The sequence below is a fragment of the Gastrolobium bilobum genome, unplaced genomic scaffold (assembly GCF_033153095.1).
Source record: "Gastrolobium bilobum isolate Gb01-03AN ecotype WA unplaced genomic scaffold, APGP_CSIRO_Gbil_v1 utg3796, whole genome shotgun sequence".
NCBI classification, from domain to species: Eukaryota; Viridiplantae; Streptophyta; class Magnoliopsida; order Fabales; family Fabaceae; genus Gastrolobium; species Gastrolobium bilobum.
This window is the reverse complement of record NW_026896017.1, coordinates 100,563-128,328: the sequence shown is the minus strand read 5'-3', so window position 1 is coordinate 128,328 and position 27,766 is coordinate 100,563. Positions and strand designations below refer to the sequence as shown.

Here is a 27,766-nt window from a genome sequence, read left to right as displayed (position 1 = left end):
TTCTCCTCTACCTACTTGGTCCTTTCCCCAACCATAGTCCAAAAATTTCTAAATCCAAGACCCATTAACTCATGAATTAAACAAAAAAAAAACTTAGTCACGTCTCATCAACTATAGTATTGTTTACTGATATTTTTGTATTTCAAAAAAAAAAAATTTACAAAGCCAATATATACAAAAGATGTTATTTGCACAATAATCATGAAACTAATTTTAGGATATTCAAAAAACCGAAAACCTATCCAATCTAAACCGAAAAAAATTGGATTGGATCGAATCGGATTTGAAAAAAAATCTAAACCGAACGGATGATTACATGATCAAACCGAAAGGATTGGATCGGATGAGTTTTGCTTCCAAAACTGATCCAATCCAGACCGCGAACACCCTTACCCGTCCTGGATTGGACTAGTCATGAAGCGATGAACCGAATGGAATATTTCCAAAAAAAAAAATAGACATTAGATTCTCACCAAGTGCTCAGCAAGAGATATCTCGCATGCGAGATACGCTAACAAAGTCATCATAATCTATCAATTAAAGACATATCGCCATAACAAGGCAACAAGCATGTACTCATCCACTAGCGGACCTATATTGTTGCAAGTGTGTGCAAGTGCACATACTAACTTTTGGAAAAAAAAAAAAAGTAGTCAGTGAATGGTCATTCCATTGTATCACGTTTCCTCCAGCTGCCTCAATTCTTGCATACTTATCATCTCGGTTTGGCTAAATATCACAAAAACAAATCACCAGTTAAAAATTTAACATTTTAAAGGAGATGCAAAACTATAACTAGAACTCTAGAAAGAGAGGAATTTTGGTGCTCCCGAATCACCGTTAACTCAGTGGTCCAGACCAATCAAAATCAAATAATTATTGAGGAGAGAGATGAGAGGAGAAATAAGGCACTCTCTAAATGGAAGGATCACATGGGATGTGGAACACCAAAAAAACTACCTCTAGAAGCAGCTTACTTTATGGTCATTAAATTTTTTTTTTTTACAATATGCAAAACTATTTATAGAATCTTAAAAAAAAAAATCCCCGAACCCATTCATTAATTATGCAGATATAAATAAAATTTGTTGGGTCCACCGCTCATCCCCATCTGTTCCGGACAAAAGATAATCCAATGGCATCAGAATTGTCATCCGTTCACATCATCTCACAGAATAAAGTAGTTGATACAGTTACAACAACAAATCAAGCTGTCAACTTGAAACAATTTCAATCGTGAGTGGTCAGACCCTACTCTTTTTGTGGACTAATTAGCTAGTGTAATGACATGTCTTGCAACGAAAAGACAAAAAATTATATTTCAAATCTCTGCAAAATTATACAGTTTTTCACATTTGTATTTGAAAGTTTTTGTATTTAATTTCTTAAACAAGTCCCTTTACAGTGCATGGGGACGAAATCATTGAGGCAAGGATCGTCACTTTATTATGTATAGTGGAATTTGGATTTCAGAATTCCTTCATTATAGATGTAAGATCTTAAGGTCAATTTATGCTTTATACTTGCATCTATGGAAACAAATTTACACTTGCATCGCAGCAGCTAATATCGAAGCTATATTTTGTACACAGGAAAAATGCTAAATGTTTAAAAAATAAAAAAAGAGCTAACTAGTAAATTTGTTACCAAAGTATTTGCAAAGAGCATCTTTCTTCGACTGCCTCTCTCTGTTTTACTTTTTTCCTCTAACCTGATTGGTGCCACAAAATTTGTAGTCACATCCGCAAAAAATCTTTCATTCCAAATAGCATTGCTCTTATACATATCCTATAACTTACAAAACCTTTCAGCATACATCACTGATATGGACGAGAATGACCAGTTAGATCAACCAGCGTTTCACCAGTAGTCTTTACACGAGCACTGGCCATTAGAGAAACAATGAAATCCCGAAGAATCTCTTAGAAAAATATCCCTCTTAGTGACCATAGATACATATTTCAAGAATGTATGGCAGTCCCCACAAAGAAGGATGTTCTTTACGATCCGAATGGGCTTTCCAGGTTTGGTCATTAGTATTCCACAAGTTGCTGCTAGTTTTGAACTGTGATAGAATAGAAAATTTTTCTTTTGAAACTCCTCTACTTCATGGAGAACAAAGCTCGTGTCAGGTTCATATCCAACTTTTAGGCACTCCAAGATTAGAATCTCCAATCCCCTATATATGTCCTTCTCTTGTGGATGTGATCTATCTCTAGCATAAAACGAATGTATTATCTTCTGACAAATAATCCAACTTTGAGCTGGGTGTTTGCGTAATCCCTTTTCTCTCATATTCTGTCTGACCATTTCAGAGCAGTCCCATCTCCCAGAAGCAGAATACAAATTTGAAACAAGTATAAAGGTAGACGGATCTTTAGGTTCCAGGGCAAGAATGTGCTTAGCAACCCATTTTCCAATCACTATATTCTTATGTAGCCTGCAACTATCAAGCAAAGCACGCCAAACAAAAGCAGTAGGCTCAAAAGGCATCTCATTGACGGTTTCTTGCGCTTCTTCCAGAAGACCCCAGTGACCCAAAACACTGATGAAGGAGGAATAATGCTCGGATGTGGGCTCAATTTGATATTCAGTTCTCATTGAGTCAAACAAAATACGACAATCATCAACCAAATTCAAGCTGGTTTGCCTGTAAGCTGAAATTATCAAAACGAAGGTAACTTGGTCAGGCTTTATGCCCTCCTCCTGCATATTTGACCATACTTCCAATGCTCTATCTCCCTGTCTGTGCATAAGATGGCCAGAAATCAAAGTATTCCACGAAACTATATCAGTAGAGGGCATATCATTAAACACCTTAATTGCATCATCCACATTCCCACACTTAAAATACATGCTAACAACAGCATTTCCGACTTCCACATTAGACTGAAACCCAAATTTAAGAACATGGCCGTGGATTTGCTTACCCATATCATGATAACCGATAGTTCCACAAAGACCGAGCATTGAACTTGATGCAACTTCATCCATAATCATTTCCCCTTTTGATTGACTACGTTGGAAAAGAGAAATTGCCTCGTCTAGTTGCCCATTTCGAGCATAGCCACATATCATAGATGTCCAAGCTACAGAGCTGAATTCCTCTAACTCCCACCTGCAGAACATCTTGTCAGCATCTTCCATCATCCCGCACCTTGTATACATGTCAAGCAACGCAGCTTCAACACAGGCATTTGATCCAAAACCAAACTTGAGGGCAAATCCATGAATCTGCTTGCTGACCATAAGGTCAGCAAGCAAACTGCAAGCATTAACACCGCTAGTCAAAGAGAAATCCGTTAACTCCATGCCCTCCTCCACCATTTTGATAAATAAATCCAAAGCCTTTAAACTTTCACCATTTTGACAAAACCCAGACATAAGAGCATTATAAGATACAGAATTCTTTTCTGGCATCTCATCAAATATCTTCAGTGCTAAATTCACCAACCCAAACTCCATGTAGGCCACCATCATCTCAGTCCAAGTTATAACATCTCTCACAGCCATCCTCTCAAACAACCACAGCACATCCTCAAGAGTTCCACACCCGGTATAAAATCCAATAAGGGCATTGCTAACATTCAAATCAGTGTCCAACCCAACCTTAATAGCATGCGCATGAACTTGCTGGCCTTCCATTACCGAAGCACTGGCAGCACACGCTGCCAAAAGGGTTGACAGAGTAAAATAATCCACTCTAAATGCATCAGTTGCCTGCATGTCACGGAACAACCCAAACGCAGTCCCATACATGAACTCCTTCACCGCACCCGACATAACAGTGTTCCAGGACGCAATATCTCTCTGGCGCATTTCATCAAACAGTTTAAGCACAACTCGGTAAGAACCACACTTTGCATACAAACACATAAGCGCGTTGGCAACAAAAACAGAGTCCAAATGCCCGGTTTTGATCACAGCGGCATGTATCTGAAGACCCAATGGAAGATGCAGAAGTCGAATGCAAGCAGTTAAAACAGCGACAAAGGTATATTCATTGGGGTCAACTGCTGAACTTGTCATCCGAAAGAAGAGGTCCAGTGCTTCTTGTTCTCGATGGGACTTGGAAAACCCAGAAATTAAAGCAGAGTAAGAGACGACGTTGGGGGAAGAGAGGGCAAGGAAAACGCGGTAAGCGTCGGATAAAAGGCCGAGCTTGATATAGGCGGAGATGAGAGCGGTGGCAAGATGGGTGTCTTCTTCGAGCTTGAGGACGGTGGCGTGAACCGCCCTCGCCAGCTCAGCGTCGCCGTAGCGACCCGACACGTGGAGGAAGAAGAAGAGGTCATCGAGAGTTGAGTTGGGCAGAGGGGACTGTGGTGTTGAAACGGAATGGGTTAGCGAGGAGCGAAGACGACGGTGGAATTTCGATTTTTTGAATGGAAAGTGTAGAAAAGAAAGGGGCGGCGGCGACGGCGGTTTCGAGTAGCGGGGAAGGAAGGAGGAGAAAGAATTGATTTGAAGGAACGCCGCCATCTATCCATAATCTCTCCGTTACTCGTACCCATGAAATGATTTTTAAAACTAATTACGTTAAAAATCTAAATCGAACAATTGTAAATGGGTTTGGCGTTAGTGAGAATAAGATATAAATATAAAAATCCGGGAAGATTATCTTAGTTCTATTTTAATTTTATTATTTTATTAATTGATTAGTTATCGTTGGATGAATTTAAAATTAGTAATAATTAATTTTTCTTATTTTTAATGGTTAAATTTCAAATGATCTAACGTTCATCAATCAAGTACTAAAAATAGTAAAATTAAAATGGTAATCAATATAATTGGCCCCACAAAAATCATGAAGAGAAAATTAGTGATTTTTTATTTAAATTTTAAATAAAAAATACTATTTTGAACTAAAATCATAGTAATATTTTTTTTTTGGAAAAAATATTTATTCTTTTAACTTTTAAATTTTAGCCGTTTATTTTCGTCAATTAACAAATATAATTTATTAAATTTTATTGTGAATTAATAAATTTGATTCAATAAAACTTAATGGTTGATCGAAGAAAATTAACCATTAAAATCTAAAATAACACAGAATATAAAGAAAAGTTTTTCCCTTTTTTCAACGGTAAATTTGTAACTTCATAAGCCAGTTAAAAAAATAACCATCACTATTCACATAGGCCAATAATAAATTGTTTTTAATAAAATTGACAAATTACTGGTCCACTTTTTCGAAGGAAAAACTTAAAACATACTTCTCCTTGATTTTGTCCCATGGATAAAAATTTAACTTAAAAAAAGAGAGTTGTTTGTAATAAAGAGCGTGAGAAAAAGGGTAAAAGCTCAAGAACATTATTAATCCATGAAATTAATGATATCGCGTTGACGAGAAATAAAACAAATGGAATCGAGCATTGAGGTTCACCTCTATTCGTGAGTTCCATGGACGGACCTCGTAAACACCAGGTACTCTATCTGTTCCTCGTACCTATGAAAAATGATTCTACCAACTATCAATCTTGTTCCTTAGTTTTTTTTGTCTCATACGATGATTTAACCCGTAACTGTCCTGGGTTTCAACGGTGAGTGATTTTGACTTGTCATCACTCGTTGAATTAAACGCCGCAGATCAACCATTTCGAATCGATTGACGGGTGTGATCTTTGATTATTACTGTGATTATTGTTTTGGTTGTGATGATTGAAAGGTTGTTGGGTTAGGTATCGTTGAGAGGAGCGAGTGCGAAGGAGATAACGAGAGATGCACTTCTTCAGAAGGTGTCTCAGCAAAGAGAGCTTCGCAATTATGCAAAACGAGCTGCTGCTGCTGCTCTCTTCATTCAGGTTCATCTTCTATTCTCCCAACATCTTTGCTTCTGCTTTGTCTCAATTTTTCATTGTAAAACTTCCAGATTGAACTTGCTTTTGGCTTTTCTACATGCCTACGGTTATTTGTTTTAATTAAATTAGCATTCTTATTGTGATTGGATATCATCAACTTTTGTACGTTTTGTGGCTGTCACAAAATGTTCTATCTCAAACATAGATTCATTGTTATTGCATACCGTGTTTAATGATATTAGATTTGTGAGCTCATTCAGGGTGAGCCTTGTCACGAGGGAAATGTTGCAGCCTATTGTGGCCCCGTGATCATGAGTTCTAGTTGTGGAAACAGCCTATCTGCTCACTGGAGTAAGGTTGTGTTATCTGCAACCTTCCCTAGACCCCACAACAGTGGTAGTTTAATGCCAGTTTTTGTGTTAAGGAGCATGTTTTTCGGTCTCATTTCTTGATTTCATTACTGAAAGGTCATGGGTTCGAATCCAGGAAACAGCCTCTTTGCAATTATGCAAGGGTAAGGCTATACGTACAAGGATTGCCTCCACCCCACACTCGCTAGTCGGGTTTAACGGAGAGTGATTTTTTTATTTTTTTTATTTTTTTTATTTCTTGATTTCTTTAATGTTTAGAGAAGCCATGAGATACAAGGTGAAATGTAATATACTGATAGTTTTGTTAGGATATTTTATGATGTTTTTAGATAGCAACGCCTAATTCTATTTTGTTTAATCAATGAAATCAATAATCTTAGAATGAAGGAATACAAAATTTTGTATACTTGGGCCCAAATTTGTTGTAAACTTGTCATTAGAAAGAAAGTTGGTATTTGCAATTTGTTGGTATCTTCTTTGTTTTCATTTGCACCTCATCTCTGTATCAAAATGGGGAAATAATATTATCTCTTTCTTAATGTTATAAGAGAGTATGGAGGCGCCTCAAGGTTACAAAGATGGTTGCTCTGCAGCTTCAGCAGGAGTGGGAGATATTGGTGAATCATTATACGGGTGTGAGGACAGCAATTTGGATTTCAGACCATTTGTTGAGACCGTTTCTTTTCTTTATCACCCGTTTCTCAACTCGACATCAGAAGTTCCATAGCAAGAAAATAGACTCTATGAAGATGTGCTTTGCAATCCTATTGGAAAGCCTGAAATCTTCTGGTATATCCTGTCATTTAGATATTCTTTTATTTAATTTTAAGTTCATGTTCCAATTATGTCACTCATTTTAATGTGATGGCATGCCAATATGAAATTATGAATGCCAAGATACTTTTTGTTGCTCTATTTTTTCTCATATGAGAGTTGAAAGGACCTGCTTCTTTTTGTTGTTCTTCTTTTTAATTTTTTTTTATTTTTGGTTTTGTTTTAACGCACCTAGTTAATACAGTATTAATGGATCTATCTTTTTTTTTACTTTTTTTTAGATTCAAACCGGAACTTTTGTTTTTTGGCAATTGGTACTAGTGAAGAGAGAAGAATATGGAGTTACCAGGCGCGGAGACTGACTTCTATTGGCTTTTTCATTCTTTCTGAGTTTAGTGAATGCAATTCAGGGGCTCAAGATATTACTATTGTTACATCCCTGGCAATGCATGTTCTTATTATGTTAACTGATCTGAAAGGATGGAAATGCATTACAGATGACAGCCGCTTAGATGCAGATTTAGCAGTGAAAGATTTAATTCAGTTCATGGGGAGTAATAAAAGTGGTAGTTATGTGTCTATTGCCAGATATATTAATGCATTGGACAATAATTCTTCTCAGACAAAAATTATCACCCAGGCAGATGAATTTTTTTTTATTACTGCAAGTGCAATAACTTTAGCTGTGCGACCATTTTATCTGACAAACTTTGATGTACAAGGGCCTTTTATGCTGGGTGTCAACCATGCTACTAAGCAGTATATTGTATATGTACTGACTATTCCTTGGCTCGTGCAACATCTCCCGTCTGTTCTTCTACCTGCTTTGAAGCACAAGTCTATTTTGTTCCCTTGCTTCCAGACTCTATTGGTAAGCATAATTTAAGTGGGAAAAATTTCACCTGCAAAATTAGTAGTCTGCTCTTTTGTTTTAGTGACAACTTGGTCTCTTTTGTTATTTTTTATTATGTATTAATTATTTATTTATTTTTTCTTTTGAAGGCACTAACAGATCAATCATGTAACCCATATATATAATTTAATGGAACTAGTGCTATCTTTTGACTCATGTAACCCATATATATAATTTTGACTTGCTGAGTTGATGATTGTGCATGCACATTTGACTTCTCTATGCATATGTAATTTGTTTGATGTTGTAGTTCTAAGTTTGCAACATTAAAGATGGATCTTTCTTGCTTAATCGCTAAGTTTTGTATTTTTAGTATCTGTCAGTTAATATTGGAATTATGACAATGCAAATAGTTGTTCTGCTATTTTTTTATCTCCTATCTAATTATTTTTTCTCACTATTTATATATGCGAATATAGATACAATGCTTCTAAACTGAATTTTTTTTAATGATGTTTTAATATATAATGGTTCTTTACTTCTTTTCTTTATAATATTTTATTTTCTCTGTGAAAAATATGAAATAATGGTTCAAAGGTGAATTTTCATCCTTAGTTTTCAAATAAATTATTGCTTTCCCCTTAATTATGCTATTTCATATTATTGACAGTGAAGGGTAACCTCTCTGATTTATTAAGATGCTGCTTTCCTTTGACAGATGAAATTAAAAATATTGACTTACCAAAAAAATAAAAAAAAATTAATGAGTCATAGTTGAATTGTTAGAGTTTTGAACTTCAATCTTGAACATACCTTCCATTAAGCATTTGCCGCAATTTAATAAGATCATATAACTTCATATATTATGATTCAAACATATCAGAACTGATCAAACTCTGACAGGCGATGACAGATTTCGAAAGAGAATGTTATAATGGAGATGTCAGAGTTGGTCAAATCAGATAATCTTGTCTCTTTCATGGCAATTCCACCAGTTGGTTGGGCTCTTACTAACATTATATGCCTAGCAACAGGGAATGAGAATGGTTCTGTAGACTCTGGATCCTTCAATCAAGGCTTAGACTATGCATTATATGTCCATGTTGTTATCACTCTAGCAGAAAGCCTACTGCCCTGTCTTGATAATATAGGACGGGTCAGAAAGAATAAGAAACCTTTTCGAACTGATGTTGAAACTTCAACACAGCCAGTTGATACGGTTCTGCATGAGGGTGAAGCAAACTATGAGTCCTTAATAATGTCATACATGGATCAGTTTAGGCCTGTTTGTCAGCAGTGGCATCTCACAAATCTTTTGGCATCAATAAATAGAGATGCCACTAACAAGGCTGAGGCTTCGCTCTCAAATAGTCTGGAATGTTTGGGGAAGCTAGATTTGTGTGATGTTGCACTTTTTTATTCCAGCTTAATCAGAATATTTTCAGCCTTGAGTCCAATCCGTGGCTCATTACCAGTTCTCAACATGCTATCCTTCACTCCTGGATTTCTTGTCAGCTTGTGGGGTGTACTGGAGGATTCCATTTTTTCTGGAGACAAACATGTTTCTGATGATCACACAAGTGAAATACGCAAACATAAAGCTTTTGAGAAGATGCAAAAACAGGTAAGTAAAGATGGGGCTAATAAGTGGGTTAGTGTACTTCATAAGTTTAAAGGTAAGTCGCAAACTGCAACAGATTGCACAGATCCCATTGGCAGTCACTCTGAGCCTAGTCGAGTGAATGAGGATTCATCAGATGTATGGGACATAGAACCTATGAGGCAAGGCCCACAAGGCATTCCGAAGGATATGTTTGCTATGCTTCATCTTTTCTGTGCGACCTATTCTCACCTGCTTTTAGTTCTTGATGACATAGAGTTCTATGAGAAACAGGTAACTGCTTGGTTTCTCCTTGTCCCTGTCATTTTATAATTCACATTTTCAGAAACTAATTTTTCTGAAGCATTTTATAACGTTGATAGGCTCCATTCAAATTAGAGCAGCAACGAAGAATTACGTCAATGCTCAATACCCTAGTTTATAATGGCTTGTCCCATGTTAGTGGTCATCATAATAGGCCCCTTATGGATTGTGCTGTCAGATGCTTACATTTAATGTATGAAAGGGATTGCAGACACCCATTTTGTCCTCCTGATTTGTGGCTTTCTCCTGCAAGAAAAAGCCGGCCACCAATTGCAGTTGCTGCCAGAACTCATGAAGTTTTATCAGCCAACCTGAGATCTGATGATTCATCAGCTTCTCTGAGTGTTGGATCTGTTATCACTATGACTCCTCATGTTTTCCCTTTTGAAGAGAGGTAACTACTAACTTCGTGACCATTAAGAGGACTCTTGCTTGATGTCATAAATTCTGTTTTATGCTATTCTGTACTTTATATCCTTTTGATATTTCCACTGTCACATTCAATTGACACTTTAGAAGGATAACACTTGGGAAAAAAGAGCTAATGACCAGGGATTGCAACTGGCATGAATTGATTTATTAGGTGTTCTTATGTCGGTGGAAAGTTCAAGAGTTAGAAAAAGAAGTAATCTTAGTTAGGCTGTCTGGTGGTGTTAATTCACTTAATTGAGAAAAAAATTTCAGGGTAACTTCGCCACATAATTTTTTTTTTGTTCCTTCTGCTATTTGCGGGTTAATTGAGAATTGATAAACAAAGATCAACTTAGAAGATTACTGTTAATATGCCCTTTCATGCTGTCATCTTTCAAACTATGTTAAACTTGATATGTGCATGGAGAATCTTTTAGGAATATTACTCATTTATCTCATGAAATATAGGATATTTGATTACATGAGTGGTTGATTCATTTATTTATCAATTATACACTATATGTTAAGCATTAGGATACTTTGTAAAGGGAGAAAGATTGTCAATGAGAGTTTTGATCAATGTAATTGAATTCAATCTTATTTTTTGGGGAGAGTATTAAGTTTAGATGGGATATTTGATTGTGACATGTCATCAAAATCATCTTCATTTATTTTGGGTGTAATGCATGATGTAATCTATGATAGGATTAGGAAGTACCTAATCACTTGTTTATAACTGAAATAGAGTTGAGATGTTTCGCGAATTCATTAAGATGGATAAGGCCTCCCGAAAAATGGCTGGTGAAATTTCTGAACCTGGTTCACGAGCAATTGAGATAGTAGTACGCCGGGGTCATATTGTTGAAGATGGATTTCGGCAATTGAATTCCCTTGGGTCAAAGTGGAAGTCATCTATCCATGTATCATTTGTCAGTGAATGTGGCCTTCTGGAAGCTGGCCTGGACTATGGTGGATTGTCTAAAGAGTTTTTAACTGACATATCAAAGGCAGCCTTTGCCCCTGAGTAAGTTTAACATGTTATTTTGTATTTTCTGGTTTTTGTTTCATGGTTATTTCCTCTTTCAGGAGCGACTTTCTAAGCTGACACTTCTTCCTTTTGCCTTAGATATGGACTTTTTTCCCAAACCTCAACTTCAGACAGGCTTCTAATACCAACTGCGTCTGCAAGATATTTGGAGAATGGTTTTCAGATGATTGAGTTCCTTGGAAGAGTTGTTGGTAAAGCCCTTTATGAAGGAATATTACTTGATTACTCCTTCTCGCATGTTTTTGTACAAAAGCTATTGGGACGATATAGCTTTCTTGATGAATTATCAACACTTGATCCAGAGCTATACAGGAATCTTATGTATGTCAAGGTAAGCCCAAGAGACATATCCATGCTGTTTTGCTTCTCTTTCTTATAAATCCTTTGTCTAAATTAATCAGAGGATCATTCACAATGCCTCCAATTGTTTTATGTTAGGATCCATGTTTTTTGAATTTTGGCTTGGTTTGATGCTAGCTGTCAACCTACAGTGTCCCTCCCTCTGTAGATGAGATGAGCCTGGTCCATCTGCAATCCTACTAAAGCATAAATAATATTGTATATTGTAAAGCAATCAAGTCAAACCAGAAGCTTAAATTACTAGGTGAATGCCATGTTAATAATTTTGTATTTTACAACACACCCCTTCACACGAGCCTATTAGACTTGAAGGGTGGACAATGCACATGCTCATCTACTTGTGCTAAGAAATTCCATAATATTTAATTATTTATTAATAGAATAGGGGTGGTGCGGATTAAACTTGTACTTACTTGGTTACAGAGTATTTGATGCCATGTAAAGCAACCAATTCAACCCAAAACCTTAAGCTATTAGATGAAAGTCACATTAATGATTTTATATTTTCTGACATGTATGAATTTTGCTGAAAGAACTAATGTCTTGATGGGTAGGTATAGTAGTTGGATGATTTATAACTCTAAAATAAAGCTATTATTCATGACAACCTTAAAAATCCGTTAACATGTATGTTCGGTTTTATTTTAGGTTTGGGATTGTTCTTCCCATGACTACTGGTCATTGTCTCATTTTTAATTTAACTTGCACGTTTGCGCATATCCTTTTCTTGCAATTTACCATTCTACTGAAGGTTCACATATTCTTTCATGCAGAATTATGATGGTGAAGTCAAGGAGCTCTCTCTTGATTTCACTGTTACTGAAGAATCATTTGGCAAAAGGCATGTGGTTGAGCTTAAGTCTGGTGGCAAAGATATTTCTGTGACAAATGAGAACAAGATGCAGTACATACATGCAATGGCAGACTACAAACTCAACCAACAGGTTTTATCATCATTTACTGTAGTCTAATGGAAATTATTGACTTGTGTACTGCATTAACTGTTGTATCATGGGTATATATTAAACAATGTTGCAATTGCAGATATTTCCCTTTTCAAATGCATTTTATAGAGGGTTAACTGATCTTATATCTCCATCCTGGTTGAAGTTATTCAATGCTAGTGAATTTAATCAGGTATCTTCTTTCCTAAGCGTGTTGAAAAGGTTTTGTTTGTGAGTTCTGTTTTCTTTTCTCTCTAGCCCGAGGAGCAGTAGAGCATTTCTGTGACAGAATTCTGCATTTACTAAAATTGTCTGCAGTTATCATTGTTGAAGTAGTTTTTTATTTGTGAAAAAGATTGTCATAATAACCAAAAATTCCTTGTTATAGTATCTGAATCAATATGCAACTGTTCACTCACCTACTTCAGCAAACTCGTCAGAACTCATGCTCTGAAAAATTTGTTTTTGATGAGATTATTTTGACAGCAAGATTTCTGAGATATACAAGAATGCAGTTGCTTTCAGGTGGCAATTATGATATTGATGTTGATGATTTGAAAAATAACACACGATACACTGGTGGTTACAATGAGGGAAGCCGGACAATCAAGATTTTTTGGGAGGTATTGGCACCCTAATATATATATATATATGACTTTTATGAATATTTGTCTTCAGTAAAAAATAAAGTAATTCATTTTCAGTGGTAATACATGAATCCATGCATAACATAAATTATTTAAGCTGATCTAATATTGTACTTCCATTCATATTTATGAAACCTCTTAGTTTTGTACATTGCGTTCATAATCATATAACTCATATCTGGCAAAGTTTGCAGATATCTTCTTAACTGTTGATTTTTCTCGTTAGGAAGAATCAATGACTTGATGTGAAAAATTGTTTCCTTTATTTTATTAATCTCAATATATTTCCATATGCTGGACTTAAAGTTGGTTATAATTCCATTCAACTGATGGCAGTGTGTAAGAGAAATAAAGGATCTTAGTGCATTAAGTTTTCCTTCCAGGGGATAGTTTATGCATGCTATTTGTGCAGATGCCAATTTTAAGACATCGATATTCATTTTATGCTTTCTGCCAACTTTGTACAGGTGATCAAAGGTTTTGAACCAAAAGAGCGTTGTATGCTTCTTAAATTTGTCACCAGTTGTTCTCGTGCTCCATTACTTGGGTTCAAATACTTGCAGCCACCTTTTACCATCCACAAGGTATGTTCCTGATCTTCTACGATTGGTGAGCATTCACAATCATTCATACTAGCATCTATGTCATCTCATTTGCTTTGTTTAATGAAATTAGGCATGGTTTGTAATTTTTTTTTAATTTTTTATTTTACTCTAGCAGAGTACATTAGGCACAACAATAGAGCTAAGAAGCAGAGCATCCTGAACTCTTCTAATCAGTTATCTGGAATAATTTGTTGCCCTAGATGGGCCTTTATGCACTAAGCAGTTTTTTATTAGATGCTTAGTGCTTTAATTGCTTGCTGTGAATTGAAAAAATTGTACATTTTTTGGAACCTTGTTTTCAAATTCTATGCTTGCAACTAAATACAGCTTTCAAGATGTCTCCACTCTAGCCCAAAGCACTACAATTTTTTTTCACTTTATGGTGCCAGAGAGAAAATTTAAAAAGTCCATATTTGTTTTTTCTGAGACTCTACTAATTATGTAATAGGAAATATAAGTAAGGAACTCCTTGGTTCTAAAACCTAATAAGATGAAATGATGAATTCTGTTTTTATATGGAGCAATCAGCTGGCACCTTAGTCAAAAGTTGTTTTTCTTACCCTTCAGAGAAGGGGTTCTTTTGCGAATATGCCAGTCCACTGGCTTTGATGTTCAACATCACCCACACCAAATAGGGCCTCCTCAAGTACTGCTTTTGCTTGTTGGGTGGGGTATTCTTTTTCAATGGTTATCTTGGCATTCTTTTTATGAATGCGGCGATCCAATAAAGGGAATAAAATATTACATGTATGGTCTCTTGTAGCCAGCTTTTTGTTTCCTAGGATTCTACTTTCCTCCAGCTCCCCTTTTTTTCTTTCCTCAAAATATCATGATCCAATAATGCAGTTAGAAGAATCCCTATAAATAATAAATTATTCTAATGAATAATTAATAGGTTCGTTTTTTCTGCAGTTACTGCAGATAAGTTATCTGCAGATAAGTTATCTGCAGCAAGCTAATACGACGTCGTTTTGGGACAGAAATCATAGTGTTTTTGTAATTTTAATTTATTTCAGGGTTATAATAGTCTTTATATTTATAATTTTTTAAGATTTTAATACCAAAACGACGTCGTTTTGGGAATAAATGCAGATAACTTATCTGCATTAACTGGTGAAACATTTTTCCCATAATTAAATATCTTGATTTCATTGATTAGCATCACTCAGGTCTGTCTGCTTACATAGGTTGCGTGTGATGTCCCTCTTTGGGCTACAATTGGAGGACAAGATGTAGAGCGACTTCCATCAGCTTCAACCTGCTACAATACTCTTAAGGTACTAAATATAGTAATAGGGGAACACATCCTTTCCTTAACCATATACTTGGGAGACTTTTAGCATGATAGACTTTCATTCCCAAGTATTTTTAAATTTTCTACGAACTAGGTGTTTAGAATTTGTCTATTAGATATTTGATAGTCAAGATCCTGATGTTGATTAGGAGTTATGACATATTGAACATGGGGATCTTGAAGTTTACATTATCTCATAACCCCAAAATATCATATATTCACTTACTAAACACATCTGTTTGGTGGCTTAAGTTATTGAGACAAAAGTGTTGGCTTTTTTAGGCAATCTCTTGTCATACTTTTCAATTATTTACACTTTTATTTTCCTCCTCTCAATGCTTACAGCTTCCAACATACAAACGTCCAGGCACTTTGAGAACAAAGCTTCTTTATGCTATCAGTTCAAATGCCGGATTTGAACTTTCTTGATCTGCTTCCGGTGGTCAGTATTTTTTTGGTTGTAAAATGTAATGATATATCTGCTTTGATAAATAATGCACAGGAAGATTAGGGCATGCCTCTGTTCTGTTCACCTCTCCTGTATTTGGTAATTTTTGGTTGCGCCCATTTTATTCTTAATTATGTGAATAAAGTTCTTATGTCTTAATTTCATCCAATCAAAAAAAAAAAAACCATTGAAGCGAGGAGGTAGTATTGTAGAGTATAAACACAAAAAAATCTCTTTAATCTCTTAATGATATTTTATTGAAATTTAGGAACTTGTAAGTGTCAATTACTTTCCTGCATTACCATCTATTATTGTTAAATTGTAAATAGCTTCTCTATGTCTAGATTTTAGGCTTTCCTTGCTTAATGGTGTGATTAGTTAAACTTAAAACGTTGTTGCGGATGGAACTAATATTCAATGTAACAAAAGGGATAAGATATTGTGACACCCAAGTTATGTTACACCCATGTGACACCCAGTCAATCTCACCGTTAGATCGCTTATGTTGATCCAACGGTTATATTTATTTCCATCTTTGTATGGTCATGATTTCCCAAATTTAATATTTTATATTTATTTCTACGTTTGTATGGTTATGATTTCCCAAATTTAATATTTTATATTTATTTCTACGTTTGTATGGTTATGATTTCCCATATTTAATGCTTTCACTTTAAATTTGGGAAATCATGACCATACAAAGATGAAAATAAATATAACCGTTGGATCAACATAAGCGATCTAACGGTGAGATTGACTGGGTGTCACATGGGTGTAACATAACTTGGGTGTCACAATATCCTATCCCGTAACAAAATACATAAGAAGGTGAAAGGTTAGATATATCTTTTTTAAGATAATATGGTAAAGAGTTTTTGTTTTTTGAATTTTCGGTCTATAGTTGTTCTTTCTTCGAGTGATTTTAATAAGCCCAACAAATGTACACGAACTTAATTTTCACAACCTCTTTCGTTGTTATACAGTTTGCTATATTAAACCCTTTTATATTACCAAACATAGCTAACCAGTTGACATTGGAATTCAATGGCTTTGACTTTTAAGATTGCATAATTTTACCTTCTATTAAACAAGAAAACTATTTGAATACAATTCTTGCACGTGTTACGGAATGTCAAATTTATATGGATACTTGTATATTAATTACTTTAATGGAAATTTTCTTCACTCGTTTTTAGGAATATAGAATATGGTTTGATAATATATATACGACTCGTTTTAAAAAAGTTTTGAGATTCATTGCACATCATAAAAATAAAATGAAAAGAATTTTTACTTTTAATCAACGATTATGATGTTACGAATTACAATAAATCTTTAAATTCGTTTTTGAGAAATTTGGCAGTGCATATTGAACCATTGGTCGTTCATAGCTGTATTCCATGGAAAGTAAAGTATATCGATCTAGAGGTATTCATAGTAGCAATGATAAAGATTAAGGCACTACTGAAGCTTCCCATGATGCTGTGTATCAAAGGGAGAGTGTGTGTGAATGACTAAGGTGAATTCACATTTATGTAGAGTAACAACTTTTTAGTTGAATGGAGAAGAAGATGTCCTTTCCAGGGGAGAATGGGGGGGGGGGGGGGGGGGGGTATTTAGAGTGGTGAAGTCCGTCTCAAGCGTGAGATAGAGAAAGTGCTGAGCTGTCAGGAAAGGCTAGGCATGTTCAATCCATTGTCAGTATACAAGGGCAGCAATGTAGGGGAAGAAGGGAAATTCATAAGTGATGAACTTTTATGTCTTATCATGGGTGTTCTCTAGAAGGTTTTAGGTGTGAGCTTTAAGACTGGACCCAACTCATTGGGCCTATAAAGTGGGCAGGCTAGAACACATATATTAATTTATGAGAATGTAAAAAATTTACCTTAAAAATACATCAATTATCTCTTATGAAGGATTAGTATGCCCTATAAAATTCTTTTATCATCTAATTTTGTGTTATACACTTCATTAAAGGAGTTTGATTATGTTAATAACTAGACGGGACGTAAAAAATAAACAATGTAACAAGGCATCATTACATGCAAGTGTAAACTTCTTTACACTTACAGATCATCATCGTTAAATCCATAACAAACTTAGTTTAAAAACTCTATTCAATCGAAACTAACAATTTAATAAAAAAAAGTGTTCTATCATAAGTACACGGGATTTGACAATTAGAATATATATTTATTGGAGAAATCTAAAACAATCGCACCATTCAATAAACATTGAGTAGTGCACTTCTCGACATTGGTAATTTCCAATGGATACCGCTATGATAGAGCCTTGACCATGTAGAAAATGTAACATCACACGTATGATATCCCACGGAAGAAAAGAACCCCGAAACTTGATTAACTCACAAAAGAATTAGATTCCAAAGAGCACGAGTAGGGCGAGTTGACGGTACTTGGTGTAGTCAAAAAGCTATATCATTGTTCTTGTTCCCCTAAACAAAATGGAAAAGCAATGCCAATGACCCAAAGGCAAACTATGCAAACCTTCTTTCAAACCTATGCTTATATAGCATATAGCAAGGATCAAGTTAAGATTTTTGGTCGTGTTCTCAATTGGGTTTTAACAGAAAAAAAATAAAAACCAAATCCCTGAAACTTTACTTTTCTTCAGGATGGAAAGCACAGCATCATCAAAGTCTGAGGTCATAAAGCCAGTAATCCTCAAAGCTGGTGTTCCTTTGGCTGTCTCTTTGGCTGGTTTCATCTATGCATGGATCCTGGCAAAGAAAAGCTTTTCTAAAGCCTCTTCTTTATCACCAAATGAAGCAAATTCACCTGAAACCAATTCCCACTTGGGGCCTCAACTTGAAGAAAGTTGTCATAGTCATAGCCTAGCTTCTATGGAAGATGAAGGACACACTACACCCATGGATGCCAGTGTTCTTGATGGGAACTCAGTAATCCATGACAACCCATGTTTAGAACATGAGATTGCTGGCTTAAGAAGCCGGATTGAAGGTATGCAAATGAGAGAATTGGCCTTACGTTTGCAGTTTGATCAATATTGTGATTTGAAAGAGCAAGAATCTCTTCTTGGTGAGATCAAAAACATTTTGTCACTGGAGACTGCTCGTGTTGACTTCTTGGATAGGGAGATTTCATCCATGGAGACAGAGAAAAAGAGGTTGGAGAATTTTGTGGTTCAATATTTGAGAGTTATCGAACAGATTGAGTATTTGAAATCTGAGAATAGAATGCTTCAGAGGAAGCTTCAGAAGCTACTGAGGAAATCAAAGGCACAAACCCACTTGGCAAAGGAGCAGGCTTTCAAGATCAAAGCGGAAGAAGCAGAAATCTTGAGAAACCATGATGTCTTGGAAACAAAAATTAATGTTATCGATAAATTAGAGGATGAAAAAAGAGTGCTGCAAAGGGTTTTGGATCAATTGCAGGATGAGAAGAAAGAACTTCTCAATAAGCTTGACACAGCAGAAAAATCATATGCGTCTAAGGTAAGCAACAAACACATATAAACTCACTGAATTGTTAGCTAGAAATGATACTAGGAAGGTGCATGGCTGCATGCAAGGATTATCCTTTATGACTGCAGCTTGGGGATTAAATCCTTTATTCACCCCTCTTCTTCTTTAGGTGTATTGGTATATGTTTCTGAATAGCATGAATAAATCATTCACTCGTTGAAAATTAAAGAGATTTTTACATCATCTAAACGAATGAGAATAGTAGTAGTGTGTTTATTTATTTACTTATGAGTTTAATTTTATTGTTGGGTGTAAAGTTTACAAATAGGCAACCATATGATTAAAAAGGTTGGACTTCTAATCCTTTATTTCTTTGGAGGGGTAGTTATTAGCAGCAGCCTAATTACTATAAGATTACAAGGTTTCCCATTTGCAGATTGAAGCTGGAGATGTAAGTAGTGAAGATTACAAACAGCTTCAGGATGAATTGGAGCAGATGAAGAAGGAACGGACAGATGAAGCAAAAGAACTCATTTACTTGCGGTGGACCAATGCTTGCTTAAGGCACGAGCTAACAAGGCACCTTGAACAACAACAGAATCAGGATAGAGACCATATAGAACTGGAAATTGGAGAAAGCGATGAAGTTATACATTATGACTCAGATCATGAATTACATAATTCCCTTTTGGAGAATCATGGTGTTCCTTCCTTTGATGAGCATCAAAGTGCTCATCCTAGCAACAGTGGTTGTTCAAAAAGGAGAAAGTTGCTTGAAAGGCTAAAGAGATGGGTTGAAGGCAGTGAAAAAGCTAGAATTAGGCATTCTGTTTCCAAAGGGGAAGAGCAACAAGAAGTTCCTAGAAGGAGGTCTTGCTCTAGTGCTATGTAGTTATTGATACTTGCCAAGAAAGAAACTCTGATGTTGGCATAAGAGCAGTGACCTTGTGACAACACATTTGTTTCAAAATTATCGGCTTGAATACTACTTTTAAAAATAATTTTTTCGTTTTCAGAAAAATAAAATAAAAAAATCCATCTGATAAGGCCTGCTTTATAAAAAAAAGTTTCAAAAAATGGAATAGGATATCGTTACAACCAAATAATGTTATTACTATATTTTAACCGTTGATTTTCGTCAATCAACGGTTATCATTTATTGCAAATTAATAATTAATTAATGAGTTTGATTTGTGAAAATAATAGCCGTTGATTGACAGAAATCATCGGTTAAAATATGGTAATAGTATTGATAGTAAAATTATTTGATAGTAATAATATCCTATCTCTTTAAAAACTATAATTGTTTTTTTATTTTTAAAATTAAATTTAGAGAATATGTATGAGTTGTTTTGATTTTAACTTTCAAAATAAAATAAAAAAACACATTTTTTCAAAACTATTCTACAAAATAATTTTAAAAACAAAAAAATCATAACATAATCAAATAGATCCCATAGTGTCTTGCTAAGTCGCTCTCTCTTCCTTCACAAGAACACAGTATTGTTATATAATGCATTCACCACTAAAAGCTATTACACAGGATTTACAATATTTGCAAACGGGTTGGTACACCTAGTCTAACCTTCCATCCACAGTCCACACTATCCCTAACCACCTTTTAATCTAGAGTTTTTTATTACCAAAAAAAAGAATCCACAGTGAATGAGCAAAGCCTATTCATATAAGCCCATTAGTTTATGATGCGGGACTGGGGAAAAGATTGTTGAAGGTTAATAATTAATGGGAAAAACTAATCTTCAGCCACAGAAGATATGTTCATTTTCCAGCTGAGACATCGATTCATGTGCTTTTGTTTTTTTACTTTTTTATTTTATAATTATGTGGGTTTCACTATATGATTGTGAGAGTGATAGAAGATATCTTACCTCCTATTGATGGAGATTAATAAAGCCCATAATTAATATTACCCAGAGAGTCGAGTTGGCTACTTGGCTTGTCAATTTTGATGTGAAAGAAACTTAACAACTTAGGTCAATATAGGAAAAATAGAAACTTGTTACCCATTCACTTAAACCAACACTTGACATACGTAAGGTTGTGTAGCTCAAATATTAAAAATAAGGGGAAAACAATTTTCATGTTATAGGAAAGTTGTTTGTTTTTACTAGTGATTCTTTAATTTTTGTGCAATATTTTTTTTTTTTAATAGATGCATGCCCTCATATAAAATATGTTTATAATATGAGATACCTATCTTTTATTGCATAAGAAAATCAAAATCCTAAAAATAAACTTATTTCTAAGAAATACTATTACAAATTATTTCTTTTTAATTCATGTTTTTACAAATAATTATAAAAATATTATTTTAAAATAATATTTTTATAATTATTTTTTATTTTTAAGAATTTACAAATAAGATAGTAAAGAAAATAAAAAAAATTCACTATTTTCTTTACAATTTTTTCATATAAAAAATAAGCTAAAAAAAAAGATAACACTTTTATAATTATTAACAAAAATATATTATTAAAAAAAGAAGAAGACAGTTTTCTCTTTTTCTCTGTTTCCTCTCTTGCGTCTCTTTAGTTGGTTCCCAGGGCTTCAAACTCTTTTATATACTGCTAGAAAGGATATAAAGATGGTTGTCACAGAGCATATAATCAAAATATAACTGAGTTATAAGGCATGTATGGTAATCATTCAGTTCTAATTTTTTTATTTGTGTGCCCAAAAACGAAGAAGCCACAAATAAGTTGTTTCTTTTCTTTTTTTTAATTTTGTCCCTGGGATATTGGTTATCATTATCTACAAAAAAATCAATTTTATTGAAATTAATCTTTAACCATTTCTGTTCTCAGATTAAAGTCACGCAGAATCACCTGTGGAATTGTGGGAAATTATAAAAGCAAGTGTTCTACGATAGCATTACTCGCCAATATATTGCTAGTGTACTCGTTTTTTTTTTTAAGAAAAAAAATATTATGCTACTACTTGTTTCATATTCACATTTTGGAGAGATGCCCAAATATTAGTCAAAGATGCGCAGAAGATATTCGCAATGATGATCATTAAGCGATTGCAAATATGAGAACATAGTAAAAAATATTATCTTGGTAATAATAGGTAAGGTTAATGGTGAGTGCTTGCCATTATTATTACTTTTACCTTGGTTAATAGGAATCTTGATATTGGTTTAAAAATTAGGATATGGATGAGCGGCTTGTCAAAATGTATGGGCTAATGATCACTGTCTTCACTATGGAGGGTGAGTGAAATATGTTGAGGATCATGTTGTTTGTATTTGATAAGAGTGTGAATTTGAATTCAACTGATTAATGTGAGGACTTTATTGATAGTGCAATCTATAATGAGCATTGAATGGTGATGGATTTGAGTTACTTGCATAAAATTATAAGTTTAAATTTCAGTGTTATTATTTGGATATTTAGATTAGTCAAATTTACAATCAGGCAATTGTAAACCAGTTAAAAACATTCAAAATAGAATAAAACTTGGTTCAATTATGGGTTTTATAATTCTCATTTAACATGAGAATTATAATTTTCCTACACACCCTTCGATTTCCGTACTGACATGTGTTCTACATATAATTTTTTATAATACATGGTTCCCACATGTTTTTTATCTATACAACATGAGATTTCAATTTTCCTTCAACATGAGAATTATAAAACCCATTAATTATTTAGTTAAATAATTGAGTACTAGACTTTTTAAAAGAAAAAGTAATTTTTTTGTTTCATAAACATTTTATATATTTTATAAGAGAAATATTACTTTCATTTTACATGAGATAGTTATCTCATGTTCTCTCACTTCGAAAATCGCACTCCCTCTTTTTTCTTTTTTCTTTTATTGGTGGATCTCATTTAGATTCTCTCTATAGCATGAGAGAACTACTCCCATGTAATATGAGAGTAATATTTCCCATTTTATAATGTTGCATTATATGATGCTATCCCAGTTGAAAACGGGAAGTCTTGCTGGTTAGAAAGATCTTTTTCTGCCTTTTAATTTTACTGAGCACTTGCAATGAAATTGCTACAATGTTAGTATTTTTTATTTTTTTAAATTTTTTGGTATTTGTAGTTTAATGTGTTAACATTTATTGGTGGTTGGTTTTGACAATAAATATTTGGAATTCCTTACACCATGTTTTTTTTTTTAATACACAAAAGGGGCAGAGTCCCAAGAATTCCACCATGTTATGTTTAACCACAAGCAAGTGGTGGATATTTAACATGTGGAGTTAATAAATCCTTACCACAAACACTTCATTTAATATTAAACATGTGTTAATGTTGTGGGATTCTTACTAAGAATGTACAAATATCTAAACAATGCTTTTATACAAGTCAACTATTAAATGAAGTGTCAAAGAGTGATAGGTAGAGCCTAACCAAGAATTTCTCCAAGCTACTTGTACCCACAAAAAAAGAAATTCTTAAATGTATGCATTGACCACCACATTATCTCTTGAACACTCCAATTGATGATTAACTTGTATAAAGTTATAGTTTAGAAATTGGTCCATTATTAACATGGTGGGCACAACCTTAATAAGTTTAATATTTGAATGGAGTGCATACCCAAGCATTATTAAAAAAATAAAAATAAAAAATACTATAGTATATCCCATTTGCAAAACCATTTGTTGTTGTTGTTGTTGCAGAAATCTGTTCTCCATCAATAACAAACTTGAATATTTACAGATGTCGTTTTTAATCCGAATCTGTGCACAGAGTTTCTTTTTCCAGATTTTTTATTATGTGAAAGTAACTCTCATCTTTTTCTCTTTGTTCATTTTTGTAAAATTCTGCATCTGTTTAAAGAGAAACCGTGTGGGGAAAGAAATGCTTGTAGAGAATATTGAGCAATTAGATTTGGGACCCATTACACTAGAGAGAAGAGGACGAGTTTATTCAGTATCTACACTTTCTGATGGAGTAAGGAAAAGAAATCGATCTAGTGACATTAATGAATGGAAAGATTCTTCTTACATGTTTTTTAAACATTCTAATAGTTCTTTGAACCTTGAACTTCACTAACAGATATTAACCGTGTAATGTGCTTGTGCATAATCCATTTGTCAGAAATACAAGGAGAAATATTGGCTCGTCACATTACTGATAGTGCAAGAATCATAATTGTCTAGGCTTCTAGTATATTTTAATCAGTAATTTCTCCACTATGATTATATATATATATATATATATATATATATATATACATATATATATATGGAAGAATTTGTTTACAAATTATACTATATACTACAGGAAGTATATAATGTAACCTAATGAACTTCTGGGCACTGTTGTAAAACCTGGCCCGACCCGGCCGGGTCGACCCGGAACCCGGTGAATCGGTCATCAGACTGGTTCGAGTTTAGCATCGGACCGGTCATGCATCGACCCGGTCAAACCCGGTGACCCGATCGGGTCATACATTTAAAAAAAAAAAAACCAAATCCAAAATTGTTTCATCTTATAAAAAAAAATATATAACTCATTTTAAAAACTTTTTGTAATTTTATTTGTTAGTATACTCTTCTACAATGACCTCTTAGTTTCCAATACTGAAGCAATTTGTGGAATAATAAATTAGAGAATGTTACATGTCATTTTAATGTAATTAAATTTAAAAAATATGAGTTCAATGTCATTGAAATGTATGTTTATGGGAATTCTGAGTTGCAATTTAAATTGACATAGTAATAGCATGCACTTTTATTTATTTATGCTTCATGTTTTTTAACTTATATAGTGAACCTTGTTTAATTCATTTTAGATATGGAGAATATAATTGAATTTATATGTTCATATTTATATATATTTTTTTATATCTATACATATCCAGGTCAACCGGTCCGACTAGTCACCCACCGGTCCGACCAGTGACCCAGTACCCTGACCGGGTCGATGCCTAAGTCGGGTTTAACAACACTGCTTCCGGGAGTACATAGTATAGTTTGTAAATAAAAAATTTGTAAATATAACCCTCTCATATATAAATATATATGTGTGTGTGTGTGAGAAAAATATTTCTCAAGCAGATTGAGATATATTTATTTCCATCCACCTAAAAACTACGTAGTTTTGTTTATTTATTTTTTTATATTAATTGATTCACCTTTGAATAGTTATGATTCCATTTTTCTCTCTCTTCCTTTATCACCATTGATTCATCTTTGTACGGTTATGATTTAGTAGCCGGAGATAAAGTTACCTCAAGCAACTTGAGATAGGATAAACCATATATATATATATATATATATATATATATATATATATATATATATATATATATGGGACATGTTATATTTACAAACTTTTTTGTTCACAAATTACACTAAGTACGGCGGTTATACTTTAATCATGCAGTGTACGACCGGTCGTACTTAGTGTAATTTGCAAAAAAAATTTGTAAACGGATACTATCCCTATATATATATATATATATATATATATATATATATATATCTTCATGACTAAATGAAAGGAAGAAAAACTATGTAAACTTGAGTATGTGCCAAAGCCTTTTTTTTTTCTGTCTTTGCACCTTATAAAGAGAGTATATATAGGTACAAAAGCCGTTTCTATGACCACATACATACGGTATCAACTGGTCCAATAATTCACTATATTTTTATGATATTCCATGTTGTGGATTCTTGCAGCCACATTAACTCACATACATACTTTATTCCATTGCAGTAGCTAGGTGTAGCCTTTTTTTATTTATTCATCTTCGTTCCTATCAGTTCCATTCCATGAGATTTTTCAGCTTCTTCTAATTTTGTCCATGCAAAATGATTGCTGAATCAAACATGAGACCGAGCTTCCATCTTAGATATGCCTTTCTTCTTTTCCTTTCCTTCCTTGGTCATTATACTTCTTCACAAAAGACTTGTCCAAACTGTGGCTCTATGCAAGTTCCATATCCTTTGAGCACAGAACCAAGTTGTGGTGATCCATACTATAAGCTTCGTTGTGATTCCCACTCTCAAAGGCTTTACTTTGACACCCTCAATGGCAGTTCCTATCTAATACTCAGAATCATGTCTTCAATTCAGCGCATGGTGATACAACCATCACCTTGGTTACCTGGTTCATGTGTTACACAAGACATGCCGGCAAGCCATGGTATTTGGTTAAATCAGTCACTACCTTTCAACATAACTTCATCCAACACAGTATTCCTCTTTAACTGTTCCCCTCGCCTCTTGGTTTCTCCTCTTAACTGCACTTCTTCTAGTATTTGCCATCGTTACTTGGAGAGTTCAGGTCATGTTGACAAAACACTAGCACTTGAATGTGCAAGTGGTCTTCACCCTTGTTGCACCTTTGTTGCTGGTGGGGTACCTTCAGGTTACAGGATTAGGCTTCACAACTCTGGTTGCAAAGCCCTCAGAAGCATCCTTCATTTGGATGAAGAGAAGCCTCCTAATCAGTGGGATGAAGGCCTTGAAATTCAATGGGCTCCACCACCTGAACCAGTTTGCAGGACACAAAGGGATTGCTCTGGAGACTCCAAGTGTTCCCCTGCTGGTAGAAATGGCCTCTTTCGCTGTCTTTGTAATGGGGGACACCATTGGGACCCTTTTGTAGCAACCTGCCTGAGGTATAAGAGAAAATCCAAATGGAAAACCAGCTTGGTGGCTTCAATAGGGGTTGTTACTTTTTTCTCTCTAGCTCTAGTTCTAGCCATCATCACAAGATCATGCAAACTCTCTAGCTATAGGGAGAAGCAGACCAAGGAAAAAGAAAGCATGCTGAAATCAAGAGCTGGGGAGAAACCTTATAGGATGTTTCAACTGAAAGAGGTGAATAAAGCAACAAATGGTTTTTCTCAAGACAGGTTCTTAGGGAGTGGTGGCTTTGGGGAAGTTTACAAAGGTGAACTACAAGATGGAACACTTGTGGCTGTCAAGAAAGCTAGAGTGGGTAACCTGAAAAGCACCCAACAAGTGCTTAATGAGGTTGCAATACTTTCTGAAGTCAATCACAAGAACTTAGTAAAACTCTTGGGATGCTGTATGGAATCTGAACAGCCATTAATGATCTATGAGTATATCTCAAATGGGACCCTCTATGACCATCTTCATGGCAGGTTTTCCAAAATCAACTTTCTAGATTGGAAAACAAGGCTTAAGGTTGCTTTTCAAACAGCTGAAGCATTGGCTTACTTGCATTCTGCTGCACACACTCCAATCTACCATAGAGATGTCAAGTCAACAAATATACTATTGGATGATGAATTCAACACCAAAGTCTCAGATTTTGGGCTCTCTAGATTGGCTAACCCGGGACTTAGTCATGTGTCAACATGTGCTCAGGGAACACTGGGGTACTTGGATCCTGAATATTACCGCAACTACCAGTTAACAGATAAAAGTGATGTTTATAGTTATGGGGTTGTGTTGCTTGAGCTTTTGACTTCACAGAAAGCAATAGACTTCTCTCGTGAACAAGATGATGTCAACCTAGCAATTCATGTGAGTCAACATGCCATCAATGGTACAATCATGGAAGTTGTAGATCAAAGTCTTCTTTCCATGGATCCCTTTGGTGATAAAATGATCACAAGCATAAAACTCTTCTCGGAGCTTGCACTTGATTGTCTGAGGGAAAAGAAAGGTGAAAGGCCTAGTATGAGGGATATTGTTCTACGCCTCCTATGCATAATTAGGATTATGGATCAAGAGTGAAATATTATACATGTAAGGTTTCTGTTTGATAATAAGTGCATTAATTGCATAATAATTAGCATAGTATTTTTAATTATTTAATTATATGCTGTAAAACTTAAAGGCTGTATTGATATGGAAACAAGGTAGTGGCAATGAGGTCT

At 34.6% G+C, this 27,766-nt stretch overlaps 4 protein-coding genes across 4 annotated transcripts; 3 read left to right on the top strand and 1 right to left on the bottom strand.

Moving 5' to 3' along the window:
* Positions 1-1,478: 1,478 nt before the first annotated feature.
* Positions 1,479-4,500, bottom strand: LOC133297321 (pentatricopeptide repeat-containing protein At5g03800). Its single transcript, XM_061496433.1, has one exon. It carries the CDS (start codon positions 4,480-4,482, stop codon positions 1,861-1,863), a length of 2,622 nt encoding a protein of 873 aa, XP_061352417.1. The 5' UTR covers positions 4,483-4,500; the 3' UTR covers positions 1,479-1,860.
* Positions 4,501-5,290: 790 nt separating this feature from the next.
* LOC133297316 (E3 ubiquitin-protein ligase UPL7) lies at positions 5,291-15,675 on the top strand. The gene is made up of 14 exons (XM_061496428.1): positions 5,291-5,427; positions 5,682-5,804; positions 6,721-6,961; positions 7,228-7,817; positions 8,713-9,693; positions 9,783-10,117; positions 10,880-11,158; positions 11,261-11,513; positions 12,316-12,486; positions 12,587-12,679; positions 13,002-13,109; positions 13,601-13,717; positions 14,926-15,015; positions 15,378-15,675. The coding sequence occupies exons 1-14, from the start codon at positions 5,404-5,406 to the stop codon at positions 15,459-15,461; spliced, it is 3,489 nt and encodes a 1,162-aa protein (XP_061352412.1). The 5' UTR covers positions 5,291-5,403; the 3' UTR covers positions 15,462-15,675.
* Positions 15,676-17,810: 2,135 nt separating this feature from the next.
* Positions 17,811-19,874, top strand: LOC133297324 (protein CHUP1, chloroplastic-like). The gene is made up of 2 exons (XM_061496438.1): positions 17,811-18,955; positions 19,362-19,874. The coding sequence occupies exons 1-2, from the start codon at positions 18,116-18,118 to the stop codon at positions 19,815-19,817; spliced, it is 1,296 nt and encodes a 431-aa protein (XP_061352422.1). The 5' UTR covers positions 17,811-18,115; the 3' UTR covers positions 19,818-19,874.
* Positions 19,875-25,724: 5,850 nt separating this feature from the next.
* LOC133297327 (wall-associated receptor kinase-like 20) lies at positions 25,725-27,623 on the top strand. Its single transcript, XM_061496441.1, has one exon. It carries the CDS (start codon positions 25,725-25,727, stop codon positions 27,621-27,623), a length of 1,899 nt encoding a protein of 632 aa, XP_061352425.1.
* Positions 27,624-27,766: the final 143 nt, after the last annotated feature.